We start from the raw sequence: 22,898 nt of genomic DNA on the forward strand, positions 1-22,898 counted from the left end.
AGACTAGAGAGTATACTTTTGAATTGTTAGAAAGATAGTGGCTCACTTTACATTTGAGGTTTTTATATAATGAAATACAAAGCTCAAAATGGTTCTAAGGGATTGTAATACAAGCATCTTAATTCATTAGAATGACAAAGCAACAGAAGCAAATACTTATTTCCAAAGCCTACAGCTCTCCAGCAGTCATAAGAAAATAAAAAAGGGTTATAATCTCAGAATTTTAACTAGACTGTTTATTTTCATTTTATTCTACTTTCACATGTCTTTTCCATCTCTCTGTTTATTATTATTGCTAGTGTTGCAATTATCCTGAGACACAGATATTTGATGTTACCCTACTAATCTGAAGAGCTGCTTTGGTATTAAATGATCAAGGCAAAACAATCCCAGTTCAACTAAGTCAGGGCAAAAAACTCACTGAATTCAGAGAAGGCAGGACTTCATCCAAAAGTAGACCTCAGATTAAATGCAAAAATTTTTTGTGAGCATTTAGGTGCAGCCCGTCCTTTCCTAAATGATTAATTTCTGACTACAATTACTCAACAATTCAGAAATTACGTCAAAGCACTAACATAATCAGAGGACTTAAAGAACCTGTTTCTTACTAATTGGTAAAGAAGAGCATGAAGGAGAGTGTGTGGGGATCTAAGTCTTCTGAAATCTAAGACCACATTAAAAAAAAAAATAAATCACGCATTCTCTCTTCAGATCAAGTTTATAGGCATGCATCTTAGCATACAGATGTTGCAGCTCAACCAGGGCAGCTTTGAGCCTAAGCCATAGAGAAATATTACATGGATGTATCAGATGCGCAATGTAGAAACTACTAAGAATTTATCTTTTGAATTAGTTAAAACTCTGACCCCCACCGAAATTAGCTGACATTAATATGGCCCTGAGTTACTGTAAAAGTCTATCAGGACATTTTAGGTCAGAAGCTGCTACTTGTGTTTGATACCGACACTTTCCTCAGAAGTCTCTTTCTGAACACTCTGAGTTGCACTTGTCTTGAAATATGCTGGTCTTGTGGCTGTAGACTATGACAGCCTTACTCCTTAACATAGCTGGAGTTCACTTTAGTCACTAAATCAGACTTGTCTTAGTAGTTAAACATGAGTTCCACAAAAACAAAAGAAGCGGTTCTGAGATTTCATTCTTTATGAGTCAATCTTTTTCAGCCTTTATAATCCATTTGTTACATGAAAGAGCACAACATTCTTTTTCACTATACGTCATTTGTCATTTAAAGTAAGAGAAAGTAAGTTTTGTCCTAAATATTGTGACTTCCTAATATATGTATGTTCTGAAACAATCAGTACTATAAACATCAGCATGAAGCACATGTACCAGTGGTAGTTAAAGCCTGGTTTTAGAAACTAGAGTACATAACCAAGCTCTTCAGAAGTCCATCTATTTATGACATAAATGTGGAAGGTAATTTCAGTTGTGTTAGATGTACAAACTAACTGCAGTGTGACTACCTGGTACACAATATTCATGGGTATGTAAGTAATATTGGAAAATATTTAACGGAAATAACAAAATCAAGGCATGACAGTGAAACTTCTAGGTTAAATAGAACCAAGAAGACACAGAACTCTAAACTCAGTTTTCTAAGGGTAATTTGTAATGCTTAAAAACAACATTAAGGAATAAAAAGCATAAAATTGGTACTCTCTGAACCCAAAATTTGAAATGTTTTCTTCCCCTTATGCATGACAGTTACTTATAAGCCCTTCAGTCACTATGAAATGATTTACTTAATCCCATCCAGTCTAACCAAGCATAGTTCATTGTGGTACTTTTTCTTCCAATGAGGAATGACTGACTTCTGAATGTGATGATGCTGTGATTTGCTCCATGAATGCTTTCTAAAGCACTCTCCATGACTGCTTTAGAGTGAAGAACAAGTAAGCCAAAAGTAGAATATGACCTTGGGTTTCTACATAGCACTCCTTCACTAGGGGATCCCAACCAATGCTTTCAGTATTGAGAAATGAAGATTAAACCATGTAGCTAAATTTCTGCCTAAGATAAATCTATCCATCTGTAAGCATTTTGGTCAGGTAGTTAAAACCCAGGATATTGCATTAGTTCTATTAAGCCTTCCAGCTTCCATTCACAACATGAAGCACTATTAACCATCCATATAGCCTACCATATTTCTCACCTTGGGCCAGTAACATCTAGCACAAAGCCCACACTACTCCTATTAAACCCTCATGCTCTTAGCAGCTTTGCCCTCCACCCAAAACTTCTTAATAGTATAGGCACTTGAACAAGTTGCACAGATCAAGTTTACAAAAACACTAGCTTGTCCAAAAATGCTTTTTATTTTGCATGATCTAAATGGAAAGTAGCTTATCCTTCACAGGAAGCGCACTAAGCCACCTGATACTTATTACAGGATATAGTGTATAGGAGTTTATTGTGGTGATGTGAGTTGGCTGAAGTGGAAGTTAGGGGTATGCAGGATGAGGGTGCAATGCGCCCTTGGAACACTAGCTAGTGGAATAGCAGCTCTGGGTTTTTCATGCCTGGACCTGAAATTGCTGAACTTGTGCTAGAGGATGCTACATACTGATGGAATTCAAAAAATCTGAAGGAGAGCCAAAATATACTCTCCTATCTCACCCTTATCCCTCACTAAAAAAGAAAAAAAAAATCACCCTTCATTTTTGAGGATTTGGTTAGTGAGACAAGATAATATTCATAGCAAACCCCTTAAAAAGAAACAAGAAGTTATTTTTAACCTCAGTTAGAAGAAAATCTGAATTACTGCCAGTGTCTTTTAGTCGGCTTTCGGCAAACATTGAGATTATCACACATGCTTTCTCCATGTCCTGTTACAACTGTTTATGGGAACTATTAGCAGAAATAGAAATCTCCAGCAACATTTTTATGCCTGAACTGTAGGCAGACACTGGAAAACGATACATTTATAAGCAGGCTTAAATATGAGATTATTTAGTGATGAAATTAGAGCTCAGTTCCCAAAGTGAGAGTCTCTGTGCATGTACAGAAACCTCCACATATTAAATAACTCAGTTTTTGAGCACCAAGAAAAAAAGCACTGTAGACAGGAATAAAAGCAATTGTTATATAAATCCTCCACTACAGTTTGAATAAGATAATCCAGCTTTTAACTGTGTAAAGTGCAGCGGAGCTAGACAATCAGCTGATGCTAAAAGGTGTGGCAAGACTAGAGATATCAGTGCTGCATCCAGTAAAGTTGGCTCAGGATCTGGACCATATTTTACTTAACATAACATGATTTACAAAAGATGTGGGCCATTCCGTTCTTAATTAAACAAACTCCCACTCAAGAAGCCACAAGATCGATAGAGCAATTTTCGCTAAAATACTGATGTTTGCACCAACAAAGAGGTAGACAACTACAACAGTGTACAGATTGACAGAGTTCTGGTATTCATATCTTAACAATGGAGTCCCATTTCATTCAAATGGGCCTTTTGCTGCTCAAGCATAACAAGTTTTGGCAACATTATTAAAGGACATCTTTCATTCAGGTACCCATGGTCAGAGACTGTTACAGCCCAAAGAACAGTTTTCCGTACCTGCTGGGATCTCAGGATGGCAGCATCAATCTCATCCACCTTCTGAGAGATCGTGTCACTCACTAATCTGTAACGTTCATTGTCCTCTGTTATCATCTTGTCAAGCCCCTCTCTGGCCCTCCATGGCACCAGTTCCAGGAAGGCACTGCCAACTTCATTCAGAGTGTCCAGTAAGCCTTTGTTGTTCTTTGCTTCTTTTTTCAGCTCCTGAAAAAGGCCATTTAAAACAATTAAACCATTTCAACATGGCAGTACATGAACGGAATATACACAGTTTGCACGTGTTTTCATTCTATCAGCTCTGAGTCAAGAACTGAAATGTTTTACACACAAACCAAAGGGATAAATTACCATACTTATTTTTGGCTGAGCTGTATTAGCTTTTTGATACTGTAAGTTGTTTGACAGAAAGGTGGGTGCTTCTTAATGAGAATTTTCAACAGAATCTATCCTAAATGTATTTGTCCAGTCAGTAAGACTGTATGAAATTCTTTGTAATTTTGTAAGAGTTGTTATTACTTCATGAAGCAACCAAAGAAAGTAAAACTAATGGATGGTTGCAAACTGCAACTCCATAATGAAGTAAATCACCAGCAAGTGAAATCAGCATGCATTATAGCAAAATATGATGAATTCAAGTAATTTCTTAAATGAACAATGACTGGATCAAATTCTAAGTACATATTTACACAAAGGAATGAGTCTTTACCTGTACAGAACCCTCCCCACTGTGGTTTCATTTCTTATATATATAAAAAGAAATATAATGGATTTTTTTTTAAGCTTCCCCTCCTCAACATTTTCCATACTATGTAGCTTATATTACATTTTTTCTTTTTCAACAAATCTAGTTTAACAAAATCAGTAATATATTTAAAATGCTGACTTTTTTTATACTTTACAGAATTTTATCCATGCCACAGCTAAAGAACCAAAATAACTCATAAGCTGGCAAACAAAGTTTTCCCAGTATTAGGCAGCTCCTTGAAAAAAACAGAAATGTTGTACTTCTCTTGTGCTAAAAGTAAACCTCAGCCCAATTTCATAAGTGATTACAACAGATGACTCTGGAAAGGGAGTATGATTGTTAACTACTGCAGTGTTTAGTCAAATGATCTGATACCAGAATCAGTTATTCAAAAAACAACTTTATGTCTAACATAAGTTAACACATAACCTTGCTGAACCACAGAGCAATAAATATTACACAGATTCTAAAACCTACTTTTTGTCTTTCTTGTACTTGGCTTAATTCTTCACCCTTGGGTATTTGAGTTTCATAGGAGAGTAACTCCACCTCTACTTCATCAAGCCATTTGCTGAGTTGCTCATGAGTTGAGTGCAGTTGACCTGCAAGCTGCAGAGCCTGCTCCAAAGTCTTGGATACATCAGAACTCAATTTCATAATGTCTTTGTACCTCGCTTTAATGCCTTCCAGTTTATCTTGAACTATGACCACTTCATCACCTAAAATATGAGAGGGATGTTATTTCCCATGATCACAAATATTAAAAAGAAAACAAAAAAGAAAACAAAAAAAGGCACCAAATCCCAAACCCCACATATTACAAACCCCTCAGTATTTAACTTATAAAATAACCCAAACAACACAAGGTCGATCCTCAACTCTTTTAAATTACCCTACCATCATTAAAGTCCACAGAGCTACAAAGTTTACTTCAGTTCAGGATTTGTCCTTCTGTCTTTCTTCTGCTTTACTAAACTTATTAGAAAGTAAGGAGTTAGATCCAATATTTAAAACAAATGCTAGTTAAAAAAATTCCCCCTTAAATTCACAATACTTCTTATAAAAGACAAAAAAACCTTTTAAAAGGGGTATTGAAAATGCGAAGAACAAAAAAAAACAACTAGACTTTCAATTTCAGTAATATTTGACATCACCATACACCCTCCTTACTGTGCATTTGAAGCACAGATCAAAAGGCTAAAAGAAAAACCAATGTACTGAAATTTATTAGCCTATGTTCAGATGTCATTATAGAATATGCATAATGTCTAAGTTTGGACATATATATACAAACATATGTATATCTCAAAGAGTTCAAGAACTTTAGAAGTACAGGAAAATCTGGACAGATGTTGATCTACAAACCGACACGTATAGAACTGGAATGCAACTTTTCCCACAGTGTTAGCTCCAGTGGACAAAGCTTCCCTCTTGCACTAAAAGGTAGTTTAGTATCTTGTTCATCTGTGAATGCCTGCAGGGAACTGACTGCATCCACTGCCAAACAGCCTTCCATTATGAGTAATGCCCATAGCTTGCTATTAGGAATGGAATGCAGGTTCACTAGAATAATTTTCCACTAAAAATAAAAAAGGATTCAATGACAAAATTCTCTACACGCAAAAAAGGGCTTTTGCTCACTTACATTAGTGAACAATTAGCCCCAAAACATGCCCTAGCTTGACCTCAAACCTTTATTAAAATAAACAACTATAATTGCTTTAACCAGCAAATATGAACAATATTTACAAGTTTCACCTTAATTTTCTCTTAAGGACCTGCAAGTACAAGGGAAAAAAAGTATGACAAATCATAGTTTTATGTAAGTTCTCACCTGTTGTTTGCTTGAGAAGTTCTAAGCCATTTTGTATAGCCAAATCAACATTTTGTTTCCTAAGAAGAATCTCTTCCTGAAGATCCTATGACAAAAGGCCATTTGTGTTAGCACAGACATAACAAAATATTCTTTTTTGGAATAAGGATATTGACATTTTAAATCAAATACATTAATGAAAATAAATGAAGTATGAGAATATAAATAAAATTTAAAAAATAATTAAATAATAAATGAACAGAAATCAAAATACCAGTAGTTCAGTGTGCTGTTTCTCAAGCAATTCTGTGCTGCAGTCTTGGACTGACAATCTGTTCAGTTTATCATGGATTTCATTCAGCCAGTTCATCAATTCAACTTCATCCTCCCCAAAAATCTGAGCATTGCTGTAAGCTTGCTGGAGAAGTTCAGACCTGCTGTTGCTCTTCTCTTGAATTTCAATGAATCGTGCCTGAGAAGAATCTAGCTTTTCCTGCACCATATCTTTATCTTCCCTGGAGCTCATAGTCTTTAGAGACTGACCAGCACTAATGGCCTGATGTAAACTCTTATTGTGAGCTAGGACATCATCTTCTAGGGCCTATATTTTATTTTAAATAATGAAAAATAATGGAAAACAAAATGAGAAAAACATAAAAGAAATGTGAGTGGAACTCAATAAAAAATGAATGAAAAAGGACATATTGCCAACATAAATATGTAAAACTGAAACTACAGGGAAAAAAACCAAACCAAACAAAATCCAGTATGGTAAAACACCGGTATTCTGCAACAGTTTTGACAGTTGTGCTTTACAGAAGCATTGAAAAGAATGACAAAAGCAACTGAGTGGTTTGTATCTTACTTTATGCTGAGCAATTTGCTGCTGCAGTTTGGAGGCCTGTGTTCCAATGGGTTCTGCATTTGCAAGCCTCTTCTCTGTGGTGCTCAGCCACTCCACCAGTGGTTCCAGAGCTTCGTGGAACTGCTGCGCTACCACCGAGATGCCTTCCAACTGACAGTTCCTATCAACAAGCCAAGGGAATGGTTATTTTCTGTGATGAAGTAAGTTTGAAACAGTTAAAAAGAAAAAAGTCCCTTGAATCCTTTGCAAAAAAAACAGAAATAATTCAGTCTCATTGTGGGAACCAGTCATCAAATAAAACAGAAATATATCCGTGATACTCAATGAAAAGCAAGGTAAAGTAAAAATCAAGTAAAATTTAAAAAAAACCCAAACAAACACCTCCAAAGACATTTGAAAGTCTTTTAGCCAATATACCAGTTTTGCTAATAAAAATAATATAACTTTATTAATACAGTTTTTGCTACAAATAATCTAGCACTCCATTCAGCAAAACATTGTTTAATACTCAATTAGGATAGTTCTCAAGTTTCTAGCTGTCTTAAAGCATAAAGTTACACTCTCTTGACTATTATGCATGTTTTAAAGTTAGGCAAAGCCTTTACTGAACCAGAACATACTGTCATGCTTCCTCAGCATTGTAAAATATCTTTAAACATTTGTTCAATGATGTGAACAGAACTATTTGGCTCTACTTTTGCATCTCTTGTTCTGGATAAAAGCTCTCAATGAAGTTAGTGAAACAACATTAATAAAGCACAGAGACTTGACCTCCAAAATAGAAAAGCAGTATCTAAAACACTTCTGGTTCATATTACTACATTTCAGAGGAGACTCTTGATTAGAGAAAAATCTTCTCTACAATCAGTGTTGAACAAATGTCATTCAAGCAGATTTATAGGAGAGATTTGTCCTACAAGAAAAACATCACAATATTGTCTTTCAAATAAGGATCTCATTCCAGAAAAAAGCTGTGTTTATATGTGCTTTCCAAGGCTTATAAACAAGGTAGACTTGAGAGACTTAGCCATGAACACTCCGTGAAGTATTCTATGTAGTCTTCAAAATTATCCTCAAATTCCCTCTTCATTTCCAGAGACCAGTCAAAGAAAAATGGAGACAAGCTAATAGACAGCTTCGAAAAAGTTGCAATTTCATTTGTAATTAAATATCACCAGACTGGGAGAATAATATTAAATTAAACATGACATTAACAATTACCCCAGCTAATGAGTCATACTCCTTCAATAAAAAAAAAAAAAAGAAAGAAAGAAGGAAATAATGGTCTATTAGTGGTTGACTAATTAAATAATCATATTATTAGTACGAGGTAACAAAACAGGTTCAACTAAAGAGAATGAATAGGAGACAGAAACAAGTTCAGTGCTTCTCTAAGCGCCAACACAACCATTTGTTCTTCACTGTAAAGTTTCACTGTTCACTTTAATTCATTTTTCTCAACTTTCCAAATCCTTTCTTATTCTCAATTATATATCTTTTTCAGGCTACTTCTTATGCACACTCTTCTTCTCTCCACTCTGAACAAGGCTGTCCTTATCAAATCCCCACTCAGAAAACACGTTTAGTAAGCTTTTTAACACAGACTTCTTCAAAGACACTTTACAGTTCATAATTTTACAGGTATTTTATATATTGACAACAACTCATAAATGAAAGTCTTTGTATACACAGATACTACGTGTATCATTTTTGTTTTCTTTTTTTAATAGGAACTTGAATTGGTCTGCAATGTCTTTTAAGACACAGTGTTTTCTGTGTTGCTAGAATATACCTATATACTTTAATGGTCCTTTTTCTTCTTGAAAACTAAGGGAACCCCAGCACCCTGCATATATCAGCAACTGACAGTATGAGGATCTGTAAGTTGCAGAAACTAATTACGTAGATGACATTAAACAGAAAAAGGGAAGAATTGAGCAGCAAGTCAGGATTCTGAAGTTCCAAGAGTATATCATTATTATTTGTTAAGTGTAAAATTTGCACTTAATTCTACTGCAGAACAGGTTACTGCATCAAGAAACTTGCATTCTAATTAACTGACAGAGATAAAATGTCCAGAAGATATATATCCAGTTAATTCTAGCAGATTGTTGCATCTTAGACTAAACCTTTTTTACAGGCTTTTGGTCTGTTCAAGTCACTTCTGTCCCCTTTTCCCTCATTATATCAACATCAAGACACTATAATGTAATGCAATAACGAGAATGATACTACTTCACACTACAGAGTTCCACATGCTGCTCCTAAACATCTATGCTATTTCTACATTTTTCTTATCCATAAAAGAATTTCAAATACCTTGTTTCAGCTTTACTGAGCAATGCATCCCACCGACTATCCAGGAAACTCAACTGCTTCAAGATTTTCACTCTATCAGCAGGCTCTGCTGACTCTGCAATTTTCTCCCCTTCACGCTTGATTGCCTCAACAGTAGGCTTGCGGTCATCCAGCAACCTCTGGAGAAGCTGCAGAGAAAGCAATCAAGCACTAGGGTATTAAGAAACATTGCAATAACGCAAATGTAAAAACAGTAGACTTCCTGAAAATCTGTTAAAGACAAAAACAAACAAACAAAAACCCCAAAAAACAAACAAAACAAACAAAAAAAACCAAAACCAAAACCACAATGCCTATACTGTGATAAAAGCATGAACAATGCTAATCAAAGAGACACACACACGCCACACACGTCAACCTCTTCCCCTCCCCAACACAGGCTCATTTTAGTTTCTCAATAGTTTTCCTAAGAACAGCAGTTTCACAAAGCCCAATCAATATCCCTGATTTCTCTGGGCTAAATATGTGTGGCAGCCCAAAGAAGGAACATACAGAGGAAAGAGTTCTACTTAATACCATTGAGCGAAACAAGCTATTTAGAGTATCTGTTACATTTTATAGGAACATTTATGAAAAAGCTGCATGCCCTTCTAGATTTGGCATCACAAAGGTAATTCTGACACATAGAGAGAGAGGAAAACAGATATAAAAACTACTGTATAATCAACTCATCACTTGTTTGAGGTACAATTGAGTTCACTGATCTAGTATGGTAAATCAACTCCTCCATGAAGAATAACAGATTGCTGTCTACAATTCTCCCTTCCTCCATTCTGTACTTGTCTTTGGTAACACCAACATTTTGCATCTGCAGATATCCCAACACGACAACCTGTACTGACCATAACTTTATATTAAACCTGTGGGTGGTAGTGGACCACACAGTCCAACTGCATGAACTGTATGTTTTATCAGCTACATTAGCATTCTTTTTTCTATAACCATTATTAAAAGTTGCCAAAGTTGATGACAACGATAGTGCTTATACATTAGCAGAGGCCATTTCCCAACCGTGTTTCAACTAATTACCAACAATGATCACATCAGGATCAAGAGCCAAGTATTTAAGTCTGTAATCTGCAACATCATCTTGGAAGTATTACAATGAAAATTTACAGTTTTTATTTCCTACTTTTCAAATGGCCAAATGCTGGATTTTACGCTTGCTCTTTTTCCAATGGACCTTTAACAATCCTTTCCAGATAATGCTAATAATTCTAACCAGACCTTAGATTGCACAGCATTACTCTTTATCTTATGTCCCAGAAGATGAGCACTTCTCCCAGCACTGGACAGTCTTCAATTTTGAACAGATGGCTCCTTTAAAAACCTCAGCACACTCCAGTGTATTAGAATACGCTTGAACAAATATTATGCTTTGTCAAATACTGGGAATTTATTCTCATTGATCCAGTGGAAGGAGAGATATTCTGAAACCATTTCACTTACTTTCTGTTCTTGTATTTGGGCCTTCACAACTTTGAATTCAGCAGATGGTGGTTTCTGATTAGCCACAAGATCTTCTGTATCAATGAGCCAGCTAAGCAGAGATTCAAGGGCATCCTGAAATCTCCCACAGTGGAGGAGGGCTTCCTGCAATTGTGCAGCACGCTGGGCAACCTAAAAAAAAGTAGAGGATCTCACCTTTTCTTTTTATTGCTATGAAATAATTAGCCAAAATCTGTAGAACATCTGTCAGTATCACTAACAAATACTCTCATTTCTGTAACTGTTCATAACAACACTATGCCACAATTTAGCATTAATCTCCTGAGTCTGCAGACATCCAATGAAAAGAAGAGGTTATCTCCAAGTAAATCAGCCTGCTCTAGTAATTCCTTACAAGATAGTCCTGTTTTATACAGCTACAGTATTATGAAGTATACTGACAGGATGTTTGTGTTTCAGATGGTCTCTATTTTCCTTATAGAAAGAGCAAGCCAGGAATCCAAAGTAGCAACTCTTAATAAGGAATAATAATGCCATCAGTGGGAAGAAAAAAAAGGAAAAGAGAAGGCAAATAGGTGAACCACAGGTATCTGTGGTTCTGCTGCATCACTCCTTCAGGAAGAGAGAGCAGAGCAAGATGAGCACCATTTCTACTTCCCACTGTTCTCATTTTCCAACAGCAGCTACTGCTGGAAGAAAACTCCTGAAAAGTACAGAAAAACATCTACAGCCAGTTTCCCAAAGCAGTGGTACCTTCTGATGTCTCAAGCAATAAAATCCTTAGGGTGCTATAAACAAGCCACCAGTCACACAACGCTGGGCTGTATCAGTGCTCTGTGCACTGTGTAGGTACAACAGTGTACCTGAGCATACACAACAGAGTCAAAAAACATGAACAAAGACTGAAAGTTGGACTAGATGATCTCCAGGGGTCCCTTCCAACCTCAACCATTCTGTGATTCTGTGAGTCTTTCCTGAATAAAAATCCAGGACAGATCTATAGAAAGTTTGACAAAACCTTATAAATGACAGCAATACCTCTGGCTACTAGTGATACCTTATCCTTAGAACTATGAACACAGTGATTGTGGAAAGTAAATATAATTCATATCCTTCATGAATATTTAATTTCCTGTATTTTAAAAGACGTCAGCAAGCAAAGAATCAAATGGCAGAACACAACACAAGCAGAATAGTATTCAAAATAATAACCTTCTTATTAAGAGTCTTCCACCGGGTGTTGACATCTTCAAGGTCATGTTCAAGGTTTTCTGTGTTGGTACTTTTAGCAGCACTCTGAATAAGGCCTTGGCCCAACCAATTTACCTCTTGTTGTTTTACTTGCAAGGGTTCAATTTCTTCTTTCTGGAATACCTGCAGTTGAAATCCAAGACAGACAAGAAGCATGATATCTTCTGACATAAAATGCACCTAGTGTTTACATGACAGTATGCAATAAAAAAAATCTTAAAATCGTTGTCTAGAAGAAAGTAAGCCATTCCTCATGAGGACCTTCCTAAAAATATTAATAAATCTAAACAGAATAGACTTAATCTAAACAGAGCAAATTAAATACACCATAGAGGGGAAAATGGCATACACTTTCATTAGTAATTTTAGATAGAAGGGAAAGGGACAGAGAAAAAGAGGGGCAGTGGAAGTTTTGGGGGGTAAAAAACCAGCACAGACCAAGAGAGACAATTGGGCATTTTTTCCAAATTAAAACAGAAGCCAAAGTTTAAGTCAAAGAGCAGTGAAGAAAGAGATATTTTAAGGTCGGGTTTAGGAGATTATAATGGTAACAAGTGAGGAGGAGGCACTACAGATGCTGTTGAACCAGTATCCCAGCAGACACCCCAGGAAAATGGTTTTTCATTCAAAGGATACTCTTGCAAATTGCCAGGGCTTTGACCATGCCCAACAGCAGTTTGAGCAGTTTTCTGTTTTCTTTATTTTACTCTTGCAGGTATTTAAGCTTTTTTAGAGCCAGATTATTATAATTAGCAACAGCAGTGTAAATCTCCATTTGTATTCACCAGCATTAAGCTGCACTGACACAAGCGTCAATGAGATCAGAAAATGGCCTGAAGCCCCTGAATTAATTACACAGGCCACTGAAAAATAACCAATGAATAAACAATGCTAAAGAATGCTCAACTTTTGACCCTAAATCCTTCAGTTTCTATAGCAGCATTCATTAACAGTTTTAGTGTACACTTAGTGCATTCAAAGCAACCTTTCTTAGCATCCTGAAAAGCAGGGATCACTCTGAAAGTACCAGCAACTCTCCTCTTTTGCACCAAACACAGTGTGGCAAGTGACTGCTTTTAAAGCTGCAGACCTCAAGTGGCTGAGCACACTTCCACCAGCTTGACAAGTCAATCTAGAGGCTACACCAAATACCCTAAACATGAGGGGTAAAACAATTAAGGACCCCTAACAATTTTGTCCTAAAAAAAAGAAAAAAAAACACCCCCCCCCAACAAACAACCCCCAACAAAACAACAACCACCCCCACCCCCCCCAAAAACTCTAAGACTGTGGTTACATGAATATTGAGAGTATGGAATGAGTTGGCTGCTCCTAGAAAAAGGAAAACGATTGTGTTTTTCTTGACTGTAGGGTAGGGAGGAGGTAGAATAATATTTCCATACAGAATAAATAACAAATTCTTCTTTTATGTGCCATAAAGCCTCATCTTTTGAGAGAAACATCCTACCACAGAGAGGACCGATCTCCATAATCTGCCCTTTAAAAATGCACACATTCTTTGTGGAGAGAAGCTTAAAATAAATTACAATTATTGTTGAGGCCAAAGTTTACCAGAACAATTTAGCAACAAAGCTTGAAGTATCTCAGATTTCAACCAGAATGGGGAGAAAAAGATTACAGACCCGACAAACACCCTTTCCTTATTACAAAGTTTCACTTACTCTCTTACCTCATCCACCACTCACAAAGCACTGCAAGATTCAGTGCTTGTAAAATACTACCGTAGAGTCAGATTTGCTTTCTGGCACGCAAATGCAAAAGGCAGCTCTCAGAAGAGGCGGTGAACCTTTAATCTGACTGCTTTGGAAACCACAACTATCTGATACTGTTGCTTGTACCTTGATGAGTAAGGCTGTTCAAGCTGAACACAAGGGCTGTAGCTGCCCTTGAATGGCATTGCCTGTAGCCACGCTCTGTACAGACACCGAGCATGGAGGAGGCACTCCAGTCAGGAGTAACAAGCACCAGCTGGACAATAAATAATCCTGCTCAAAACAACTGGAGTAAGCACCCCTCTCAGAATTTGCCCCCAGTTCATTTTCCATACTGACCATTCCACCTGTTTTGGACACCCCATGTGTGCTATGCAAATGACACTGATTACTGCATCTGCTTAATTAATAACAATCATAATAATAAAGTTACAGTTTTGCAACAACAACAAAACAAAGTTTTAAACAAATATCTGTAAGGTTATATTACAACTATTTCACAAATCTTTGGATTTTTTTTTTTTATTACCTTATTGGACAAGAGGCCATTGCAGACTCTATCCAAGGTATCTTGAATACCAGTAGTCCAGATATTGCCATTTCCCCCTGGAAAAGTTTTTGGGCAGTTTACAGTACTATCTAATTCAAGCTGTTGTACAGAAAATGCCATTTCATTTGATCCTGTATGCGCTACACTGAATTCCTCCGTTTCAGATAAAATTTCATATTTTGCAAAATCCAAGTCAGTAGTGTTTACAGCAGCATTCATATAATAAACATCTACATGAGGAGGTGCATCATCCACACAATCCTCCTCTACTGTTGTGACTTGCATTTTAGTTTTTTCATTAACTTCATATGCATTTTCCATTTCATTTTTGCCAAGGCTAATACCTCTTCCATCACTTCGAAGAGGATCTTCATGTGACAGAGGTTTCTCTTTGAAACCTTGTAAGTGAGAGTATTTCCCCCCCATCTCTTCCTGATCACTCTCACATGTCTGTGCATTGCTTTGTTTTACTTTTCCAGAGGGTAAAACGTCATGCAAAGCCAATCTGCAGCTTTCTTTGACAGCGACATTCGTGCTTGCATGCAGTGGGGTTTGCTGCTCTCTGCAAATGGCTGGGATATGTGGTTTGAACTGACCTACTGCATGGATATCTTCTGCAGAAGATAGACTCCGTATTTGAGTTTGATCCCCTGCTAAGAGTGTATCTTGTTTATCTTCTCTTTCTGTTGGAGGGCTGCATAAACCAGAATCATCCTCTTCCGAGGTAAGAGAATTCGTACCCCATTTGCATTTGCCCAGTCTAGCTGCGTCTGACATATCAGCAGTTTCGTTAAAGGAGCTTTCACTTTTATTAGTGTAATCTGAAAAGTTGGGTGGAACAAGCATTCTCCACGATCGTCTGTGCTCCTTCTTTTCTGTGTGAGACTTCACTTTGGGTAATCCAGCTGTCCGAATTATATCACTGTTCAGTTTAAGAGCATCAAAGATCATCTTTTCATCTAACTTATTAGCTTCACGGCTTCGGAGCTCAAAAACACTGGAAGAAGTAAGGACACCATTGGAGCACAAAGTGCTGATGTCCAGTGTTCTGTGACTGTAGGGTAAAGTCCGGTCTGTGAAATGCCTCGAAGAGAGGCTGCCCTTGGAGCCCGAATCAATCTGTTCATTCAACCGCACAGTGTCATAGATAGACCTCTGGGGAACGTAGCAGTCCTCAATATTTAGATCTTCATCTTCTTCCCCTTTGCCAACACATGGAGGATTCTGGCGTAGACAGTCTGGCCTGCTAAGTGGCTTCCCCATCTCCAAAGTATTCACACAAGTACACCACTATACCTCTGTTTTCATGGACTCAGGAGAAACATTTAAAAAACACTAGCAGTCTGAAGGAATAGTAAACTTGCCCTTAGCATAAGATGCATAGACACAAAATATACATCATAAGATATGAGGTGGCTGAGGTCATTCATAATCAGTGCATCCGTTTAAATGTGACTTTACCTGGATGTGAGGTTCCACACCCCCCAAAATATAAAGTGCTTCAGTTAGAAAGTAACAGAAATTTTCCAATGTCACAGAAAAACAAATTATAGCAAAAACCAGCAGTAGCCAAATATTTTAAACATTCAGTGGAAGTCTTCATCTATTTTTCCAGGTCAGCATCTGTATCTAAAATCTCCCAAATAAGCCTTCCAAATGAACAGGCATTACAGAAGGCAGTACATTATCTTCTGTAGATGACTGCTTAACTGTAATCCATTTAACTGGTTTGCAGGGTCCCATCTCCTTTATAAATAAAACATGGTGTAGCAACTTGTAAAGACAGAATCCACAGTGGCTTGTATAGTCCTGACCAAGGCACGGAGAAAATCTTGGGGTGCGGGGCGTGGAAATAAGTTAAATCCAGAACAGTAAGAATAATAAACCAGTCCTTTACTTTTTTGGCAGTAGCTATAAATAACCTTGATCTGAAAGGCAGCTTATCCTCCTCTTGTACCAGGCTTGTCCGCGGTGCCTCCACAAGTCTCAGAAGAAAACATCACTTTCCAGCAGCCAAGCCGATGCGTCCTTTGAGCAGACCGTCGGAAAATGAATGTTTCAGACCGATTCTCCCATCCTGGAGAGCTCTTTAAGGCAGCTGCAGAGCAGAGCAAGCGCGGCGCGTCCCCCGAAGGCACGGCAGGTTTACATTCGTCAGGTCCCGACTACAAGCTGCAGCTAGCGGGCTGCCCTCGCTCCCTCCTCCTCATTTCTGAAGCGCAGCTGCGAGGAAGCAGGCGAGGGAGGGAAACCCCCGTCGCGGAGCGCTGGCGCGTCCCGCCCGCCCAGCGCCCCGGCCCGTCCCGCTCCGCGCCGCCGGGAACGCCCCGCGCCGCTCCCCCGGCAACATCTGCCACCGGCCCGCCCGCTCCCGGAGCGCCGCTCGGGGGGCTCCCCCCGGGACTCCCCTCCCTCCGTCCCTCCCCGCCGCCTCCTTATCTCCTCAGCCGCCCGCCCTCGCCTCCCGCTCGGCGCCGCGCAGGGGGCAGGCAGGGGCAGGCGGAGGGAGCCTCGCCGCCCGCCCGGCGCTGACATCACTCCCGCCCCAGCCCGCTCCTGAGCGCTGGGGGAGCGGCCGGCACGGCTGCTTTCCCGGGAGAAACTCTGGGGAGGAAGCATCGCTTTGAGTGCCGCCCGCACCCCATCACCCCGCCCGATAAAGCCGTCATTTCAGTGGACGCCTCCAGACCAAAGTTACACTGAACTTTACCTGCGTATTATTAAAAATAATAATAATAATAAAAAAACCCCACAGTTGTCCTGTGTTTAGATTAGGTGTTGGAATAGTTGCACATTGCTCCATCTGACATGCAAAGTGAGACGCTCAGTCCAGTTTTGACTCTCTTCAGTCTGGTTCCTGACTCTAAGGCAACAGCTTAGGGTGGCATTGGCTGAGAGGGCAGCCACCACCTGAACAACCCAGCTCCCACCAAAAGAAACATTAAAGTATTGGAAAAAAACCTATCTATATCGGCAAGACATTTTTTTTCCTTTTTTTTTTTTTTTTTTTTTTTTTATAAATGGGATTTATTGCAGCCCAAAACCAGCCTATCAGGACAAAGATTCAAGTTTTGGACATTTACATCTTTTAAATACAGTTCAACACTTTGCATCTACACTTCTAGCTCATAGTCATGGAGCTGAAGGGTTGGGAGACTCACAGGTAACTCACCAACAGTACAGAAGGAGCTGCCATGATCCAGCAGCTCTCCTCCAGGAGAAACCATACCCCTAATGACCTGAGCTGCTTGTGTGACTGCAGCTATCAGTTACAGGGACAATTCAGACCTCAGTTTAAGGACAGCATATGGCACTTAGTGCTAAAACAGCCCAGTGCATTCACTACAATCAGCTGGAGCTTTCCGCATTAAGCAGCAAGCAGAATACACTGTATGCAAGAAATACAAACACACCACACCTCATGTTTATTGATTTGCTTGATAAACAGTCAGCTACATATCAAAACACTAACGTCATGCAAGACAAATTCTCTCTTCCTCCTCTCTGGTGAGCAGCCATATAACATTGAAATTATGCCAAACAGGTACTCACTTCTGGATTCTCTACCTAAGATACTATAATGGCAAAGATGAGAAAAGCATTTAGAGGTCCTGTCATCATGGCTATTCTCAACCAAAACACCCACAAACAGATCCTTATTGAATTCAGAAAGTGCTGCATCATTTTGTAGGGGAAGTATATAACTGAAATTAGTTTGTATTTGTTCAACAGCAAATTTTATTAACAGATAAAAAAATACCATTTTTCACTGTTTATACTGAAAAATTTCAAATGACAGATCAGTCACTGTCAAAGCCAATACTTCAAAAAAATTTAAATAGTTGCTTATAATTACCTTTGCTTTTCAACAAAGACCCTAACTGCAGTAGTTAGGAAGGTTTCAGTATCTTATTCCAGCATTTGTAAACCAGTGCATGGGTTATGCAACATTTAGCTCAATAAGAAACCTCTGATTATTCTTTCAATATTATTTGCCTTCAAAATGAAAATCAGAAGACAGACACGCAAAACTAAGAAAAGACATACAGATGTGGCATTTAGGGACATGGTTTAGTGGTGGACTTGGCAGTGCTGAGTTAATGGTTGGGCTTGATGTTCTTAAAGGTCTTTTCCAACCTAAATGATTCTGTGATTCTATAACATAAGCCAATTAAAATCTTAGTTCAAGCTCATTGGCAGGAATACTCAGGCTAGCTAAAAATTCCCACAAAGCCCAATTAGACAGCAACCTCTAATTACTATATCTACTTTTGTTCAAAAATAAAAGCAAAAATCAAACAAACTATATACTGATGAAAGCTGTAACAGTGCCATGTTGGTTTTACTAAGAAGAATGCCTTTTAATGGCAGTACAAAGAATTGTGCAAAGGTTTCAAGCAAGATTCAACTTTGGGTTCTTTCTCTATTTCAGAGAGAAACTAGCTGCAAATGCTGCTTCCACTGCAAAAATCTTAGCACTGTGCAGCTACTGAAACCCAGGGTGTTCGGTTCAGTCCATTTGCACAATTCTTTTTTGTTTTGCTTTTAAAGAATGGTGGCAGACTCAGTGTACCTCAACAAACCTAATTTACTGAAATTTCCTTTCAGGACTAATCTACACATTGTGGTACAGACTTTGGGAAAAAAATGTCTTACAAAGCTGAGTGAATTAGCAATTAATTTTGTGTGGTTTATATTGAGACAAATTCTTCATTTGATTATACTCTTCCTGAAGTGAAGTAAGAGACATGGTTCTACTTTCAAATTAACTACTCAGGAGATTTTCATTTACAGAAAGCAAATTTTGTATCTGCATTTTAAATAAACATTGTTTAACACTGACAGTAACTACTCAATTTAACACTCTATACTGACTGGAATAAGTAGATTACGAAGAAGAAATATAAATAAAACAAGTATGCATATGTATTTAGATATACATATACAATTCAAGGCCAGTTGTGGGGTTTTTTTAATATGCATTTTAACATCGTGTACTCTTTGTACATGAAAATTGGTCAAACCACATAAACCACCTCTGGCCTATTACACGAGATCCTCCCCTGAAGAAAGTGAAGATTTCATGCGAATACACCTATACCAAAGAACAACTCTTTTGCTTTACTCTTGAGGAATAGAAGTTGATTGTAGCTGACCACAGAAGCTAAAGCCATAAGGAGACAGACTGTGTTTCTGTGGCCACAATCACATTTTCACGTTGTGTGTGTTTGCGTACGTGCACAAACATGAGTAAATACACCACAAGTGGAGCAGGATTTGTGGGAGCCAGTCCTCCTACAGTTTGCTGTCTCAGGTAGAAGGGTAAAGAGTATGAACAGGTAGATTACGTACTGTAATTCTGATATGTCCCAGTAGCACTGACATCAAGTATTGGGAAAGTTGATCCTTATCCTCCTGCTATCATTCTCCCTTCACTAACTACATCCTCACCTAATAAAATTTCCCATTCTGATCTCCCTATTTCCTTTCTTCAAAGACTCCTCACTCTGCTGCTTTATTTCTGCATTTGCTCTTCATTTATTTAAACAATCCCTTCGTCTTTCCATCTTCCTCTACCTCCTGTTTAATGGCACTGTGTTTTTTACTCATAAGCAAAAGCATGGCCTAAAACAGTTGCTTCAAGCAAAACAGATTTCTAAACTTATAAATATCTAACATAAATACAGTCCCAGAGTATACTTCTGGATATAAACGTTGCTATTACTGTTCTTCTTTGTCTCCTCAGGTTTTTTGGTCTTCTTACCACACCAACTCTTGTGTTGTGGGGACACTGTCTCCCCACAAGTCTGCACAGACCAGAGAAGGCTCTTACTCCCAACCTGTACAATTGCTGTGTTGTTTTCAAGTCATAAACAAACTACATCACTGACACAACACACAGGGAACTGGGTTCTTCTACCATCTGCTCATCAGGCTGCTACCTCCTAGAAGCATTGTTCTTTGTAGACAAAGAACCATATATTAACAAAGACCTGAAGCCGCACCTGAAGTTTGAAAATGTAAGAAATGCTGTAAAATCTCAAACTGGCTACAACTGAAATCCTGTACAGTCAGTGTAGGCAGCAGCTGTTGTTATTTTCCAATATCCAAAGTGTTTTACAAACCATATACAAAGAAAAGCCATTTGTTTCTTTTTGAATTTGAGACAGACTGGCATACAATTTTAATCCTCCCAGTCTACATGGAAGGATTTACTATGTTCAAGATTTTCATCTCTATTTATGCATTCCTAAAGATCATCAAAACTCACAGTAACTTCCATTCGAAATTCCCAGATGAAAGTTTTCTGGTTTAGTTTTCCTTTCTTAAACAAGCAAAACGCACCCTCTGTTGGGCCAGGCATGTAATGACTGGCTGCACAGAGTGTCTGAGCCTGGTGTTGGTACCAGAGAACAGTGTGAGAGACACCTGCGTATGATGCGAGCAGGAGAATGATTTGCTGTGCTTAGTGGCAGAGCTCAAGGAAGAAGTGGAGAGGCTAAGAAGTATTAGGGAAAGTGAAAGGGAAATAGACTGGTGGAGTCATACCCTTTCGACTCCAAAGGAAGTCCATCAGCAGACAGTGGTGCCCTGCCCCTCCTGCCATCAGGCAGATGGAGCAAACCAACTAGATGGGGGGGAAATGGAAACAGGTCCCCAATCGAAGAGGTAAAGGAATCCCCTCTCGACCTCCATCACCTCCCCAGGTGCCCTTAAAGAACAGGTCTGAGGCCCTGGACCCAGTCAGGCAGAGGACAGTCAAGAAGAGGATCTGTCTAGAGGGTCTTCAGGTTGCACCCCATCTACCAGACGGATACAACCACAGCTATAAAGAAAAAAAGAAGGGTAATTGTAGTAGGCAACTCCCTTCTGAGGGGAACTGAAGGCCCTATATGCAGACTGGACCCATCCTATAGGGAAGTCTGCTGCCTTCCCAGGGCCTGGGTGAGAGATATTAGTAGGAGACTCCCTGAACTAATCTGGCCCTCTGATCCACTGCTGCTGGTCCAGGCTGGCAGTGATGACATTAATGAAAGAGGTACCAGGCTAATGAAAAGGACTTCAAGGCACTGGGTCGATTAGTTATTAGTTAATGGGACAGGAGCACAGGTGGTGTTCACCTCAGTTCCTGCAGTAGCAGGGATGAATGAGGAGAGGAGTAGGAAAACTCACCTTATCAATAGGTGGCTAAAGGATTGGCGCCACCGGCAGAATTTTGGTTTTTTCAACCATGGGGCAAATTCTATGGTACTGAGCCTGCTCGAGTTAGATGGGCTTCATCTATCTAGCAAGGGCAAAAGGACTCTAGCCCATAAGTTGTCAGGGCTGATCAGGAGGGCTTTAAACTATGTTTGAAGGGGGAAAGGGTTGAAACAAGGCTCTCCAGAGATGAACCTAAGAGTGGAAAGCCAGAGTTAGAAATGCTACCAGCAGGCCAGCTGAAGTGCATGTACACCAATGCACACAATATGGGCAACAAACAAGAGGAGCTGGAAGCCACTGTGCAGCAGGAAAGCTGTGATGTAGTTGCCATCATGGAAACGTGGTGGGATAACTCGCATGACTGGAGTGCTGCCATGGATGGCTACAAGCTCTTCAGAAGGGACAGGTAAGGTAGGAGAGGTGAAGGAGTGGCTCTGTATGTTAGAGAGTCTCTTGACTCTGTAGAACTTGAAGTCAGTAATGATAAGGTTGAGTGCCTGGGGATCAGAGTCAGGGGGAAGGCCAACAAGGCTGACATCCTGGTGGGAGTCTGTTACAGACCACCCAGCCAGGATGAATGAGGGTGATGAATTATTCTACAAGCAGCTGGGAGGCATCTCAAAATCGCCAGCCCTTCTCCTTGTGGGTGATTTTAACCTGCCAGATGTCTGCTGGAAACTCAACACAGCAGAGTAGAGGCAGTCTAGGAGATTCCTAGAGTGTATAGAGGATAATTTCCTGCTCCAGCTGGTAAATGAACCTACCAGGGGTGGGGTCTTGCTAGACCTGCTGTCCACAAACAGAGAGGGGCTGGTGGGAGATGTGGTGGTCGGAGGCCATCTGGGGCACAGTGACCATGAAATAATTGAGTTTTCAATACTCAAGGACGCAAAGAAGGCCATCAATAAAACTTCTACCCTGGACTTTTGGAGGGCAGATTTTGGCCTACTAAGAAGACTGGTTCAGAGGATACCTTGGAAACAGCCCTTGAAAACAAAGGGGTCCACGAGGGATGGACATGCTTCAAGAAGCAAGTCTTGAATGCACAGGAGCAGGCTGTCCCAGTGTGCCGAAAGGCAAGCTGGCAGTAAAGACATCCAGCCTGGCTGAACAGGGAGATTTTGAAGGAAATTAGGGGAAAAAAGAGAGCTTACTGACTATGGAAAAAAGGGCTGGCTACTCAGGAAGAGTTTAGGAATATAGTTAGGCCCAAGGGAGACCTCATCACTCTCTACAGCTACCTGAAAGGAGGTTGTAGCCAGGTGGGGATCAGTCTCTTCTCCCAGGCATGATCTTAAACTCTGCCAGGGGAGGTTTAGGTTGGATATTAGGAAAAAATTTTTTACA

The 22,898-nt window shown here is 39.3% G+C and overlaps 1 protein-coding gene across 14 annotated transcripts in view; it reads right to left on the minus strand.

Moving 5' to 3' along the window:
• Nucleotides 1–22,898, minus strand: part of DST (dystonin) — a 307,129-nt gene that overhangs the window by 55,284 nt on the left and 228,947 nt on the right. For 12 of the 14 annotated variants that reach the window (XM_051777805.1, XM_051777809.1, XM_051777812.1 and 9 more), the window contains 8 exons: nt 12,027–12,188; nt 10,815–10,985; nt 9,327–9,493; nt 7,008–7,167; nt 6,417–6,743; nt 6,164–6,248; nt 4,807–5,048; nt 3,582–3,788 (listed from right to left, as the gene is read on the minus strand). In XM_051777805.1, the coding sequence (XP_051633765.1) occupies nt 3,582–3,788; nt 4,807–5,048; nt 6,164–6,248; nt 6,417–6,743; nt 7,008–7,167; nt 9,327–9,493; nt 10,815–10,985; nt 12,027–12,188 (1,521 nt within the window). The remainder of the gene's footprint in view (nt 1–3,581; nt 3,789–4,806; nt 5,049–6,163; nt 6,249–6,416; nt 6,744–7,007; nt 7,168–9,326; nt 9,494–10,814; nt 10,986–12,026; nt 12,189–22,898) is intronic. The other 2 variants (XM_051777818.1, XM_051777816.1) reach the window with 1 other exon arrangement.

The sequence above is a fragment of the Manacus candei genome, unplaced genomic scaffold, assembly GCF_025592945.1.
Source record: "Manacus candei isolate 608988 ecotype Guabito, Panama unplaced genomic scaffold, ASM2559294v1 h1tg000011l, whole genome shotgun sequence".
In the NCBI taxonomy this organism is placed as follows: domain Eukaryota; kingdom Metazoa; phylum Chordata; class Aves; order Passeriformes; family Pipridae; genus Manacus; species Manacus candei.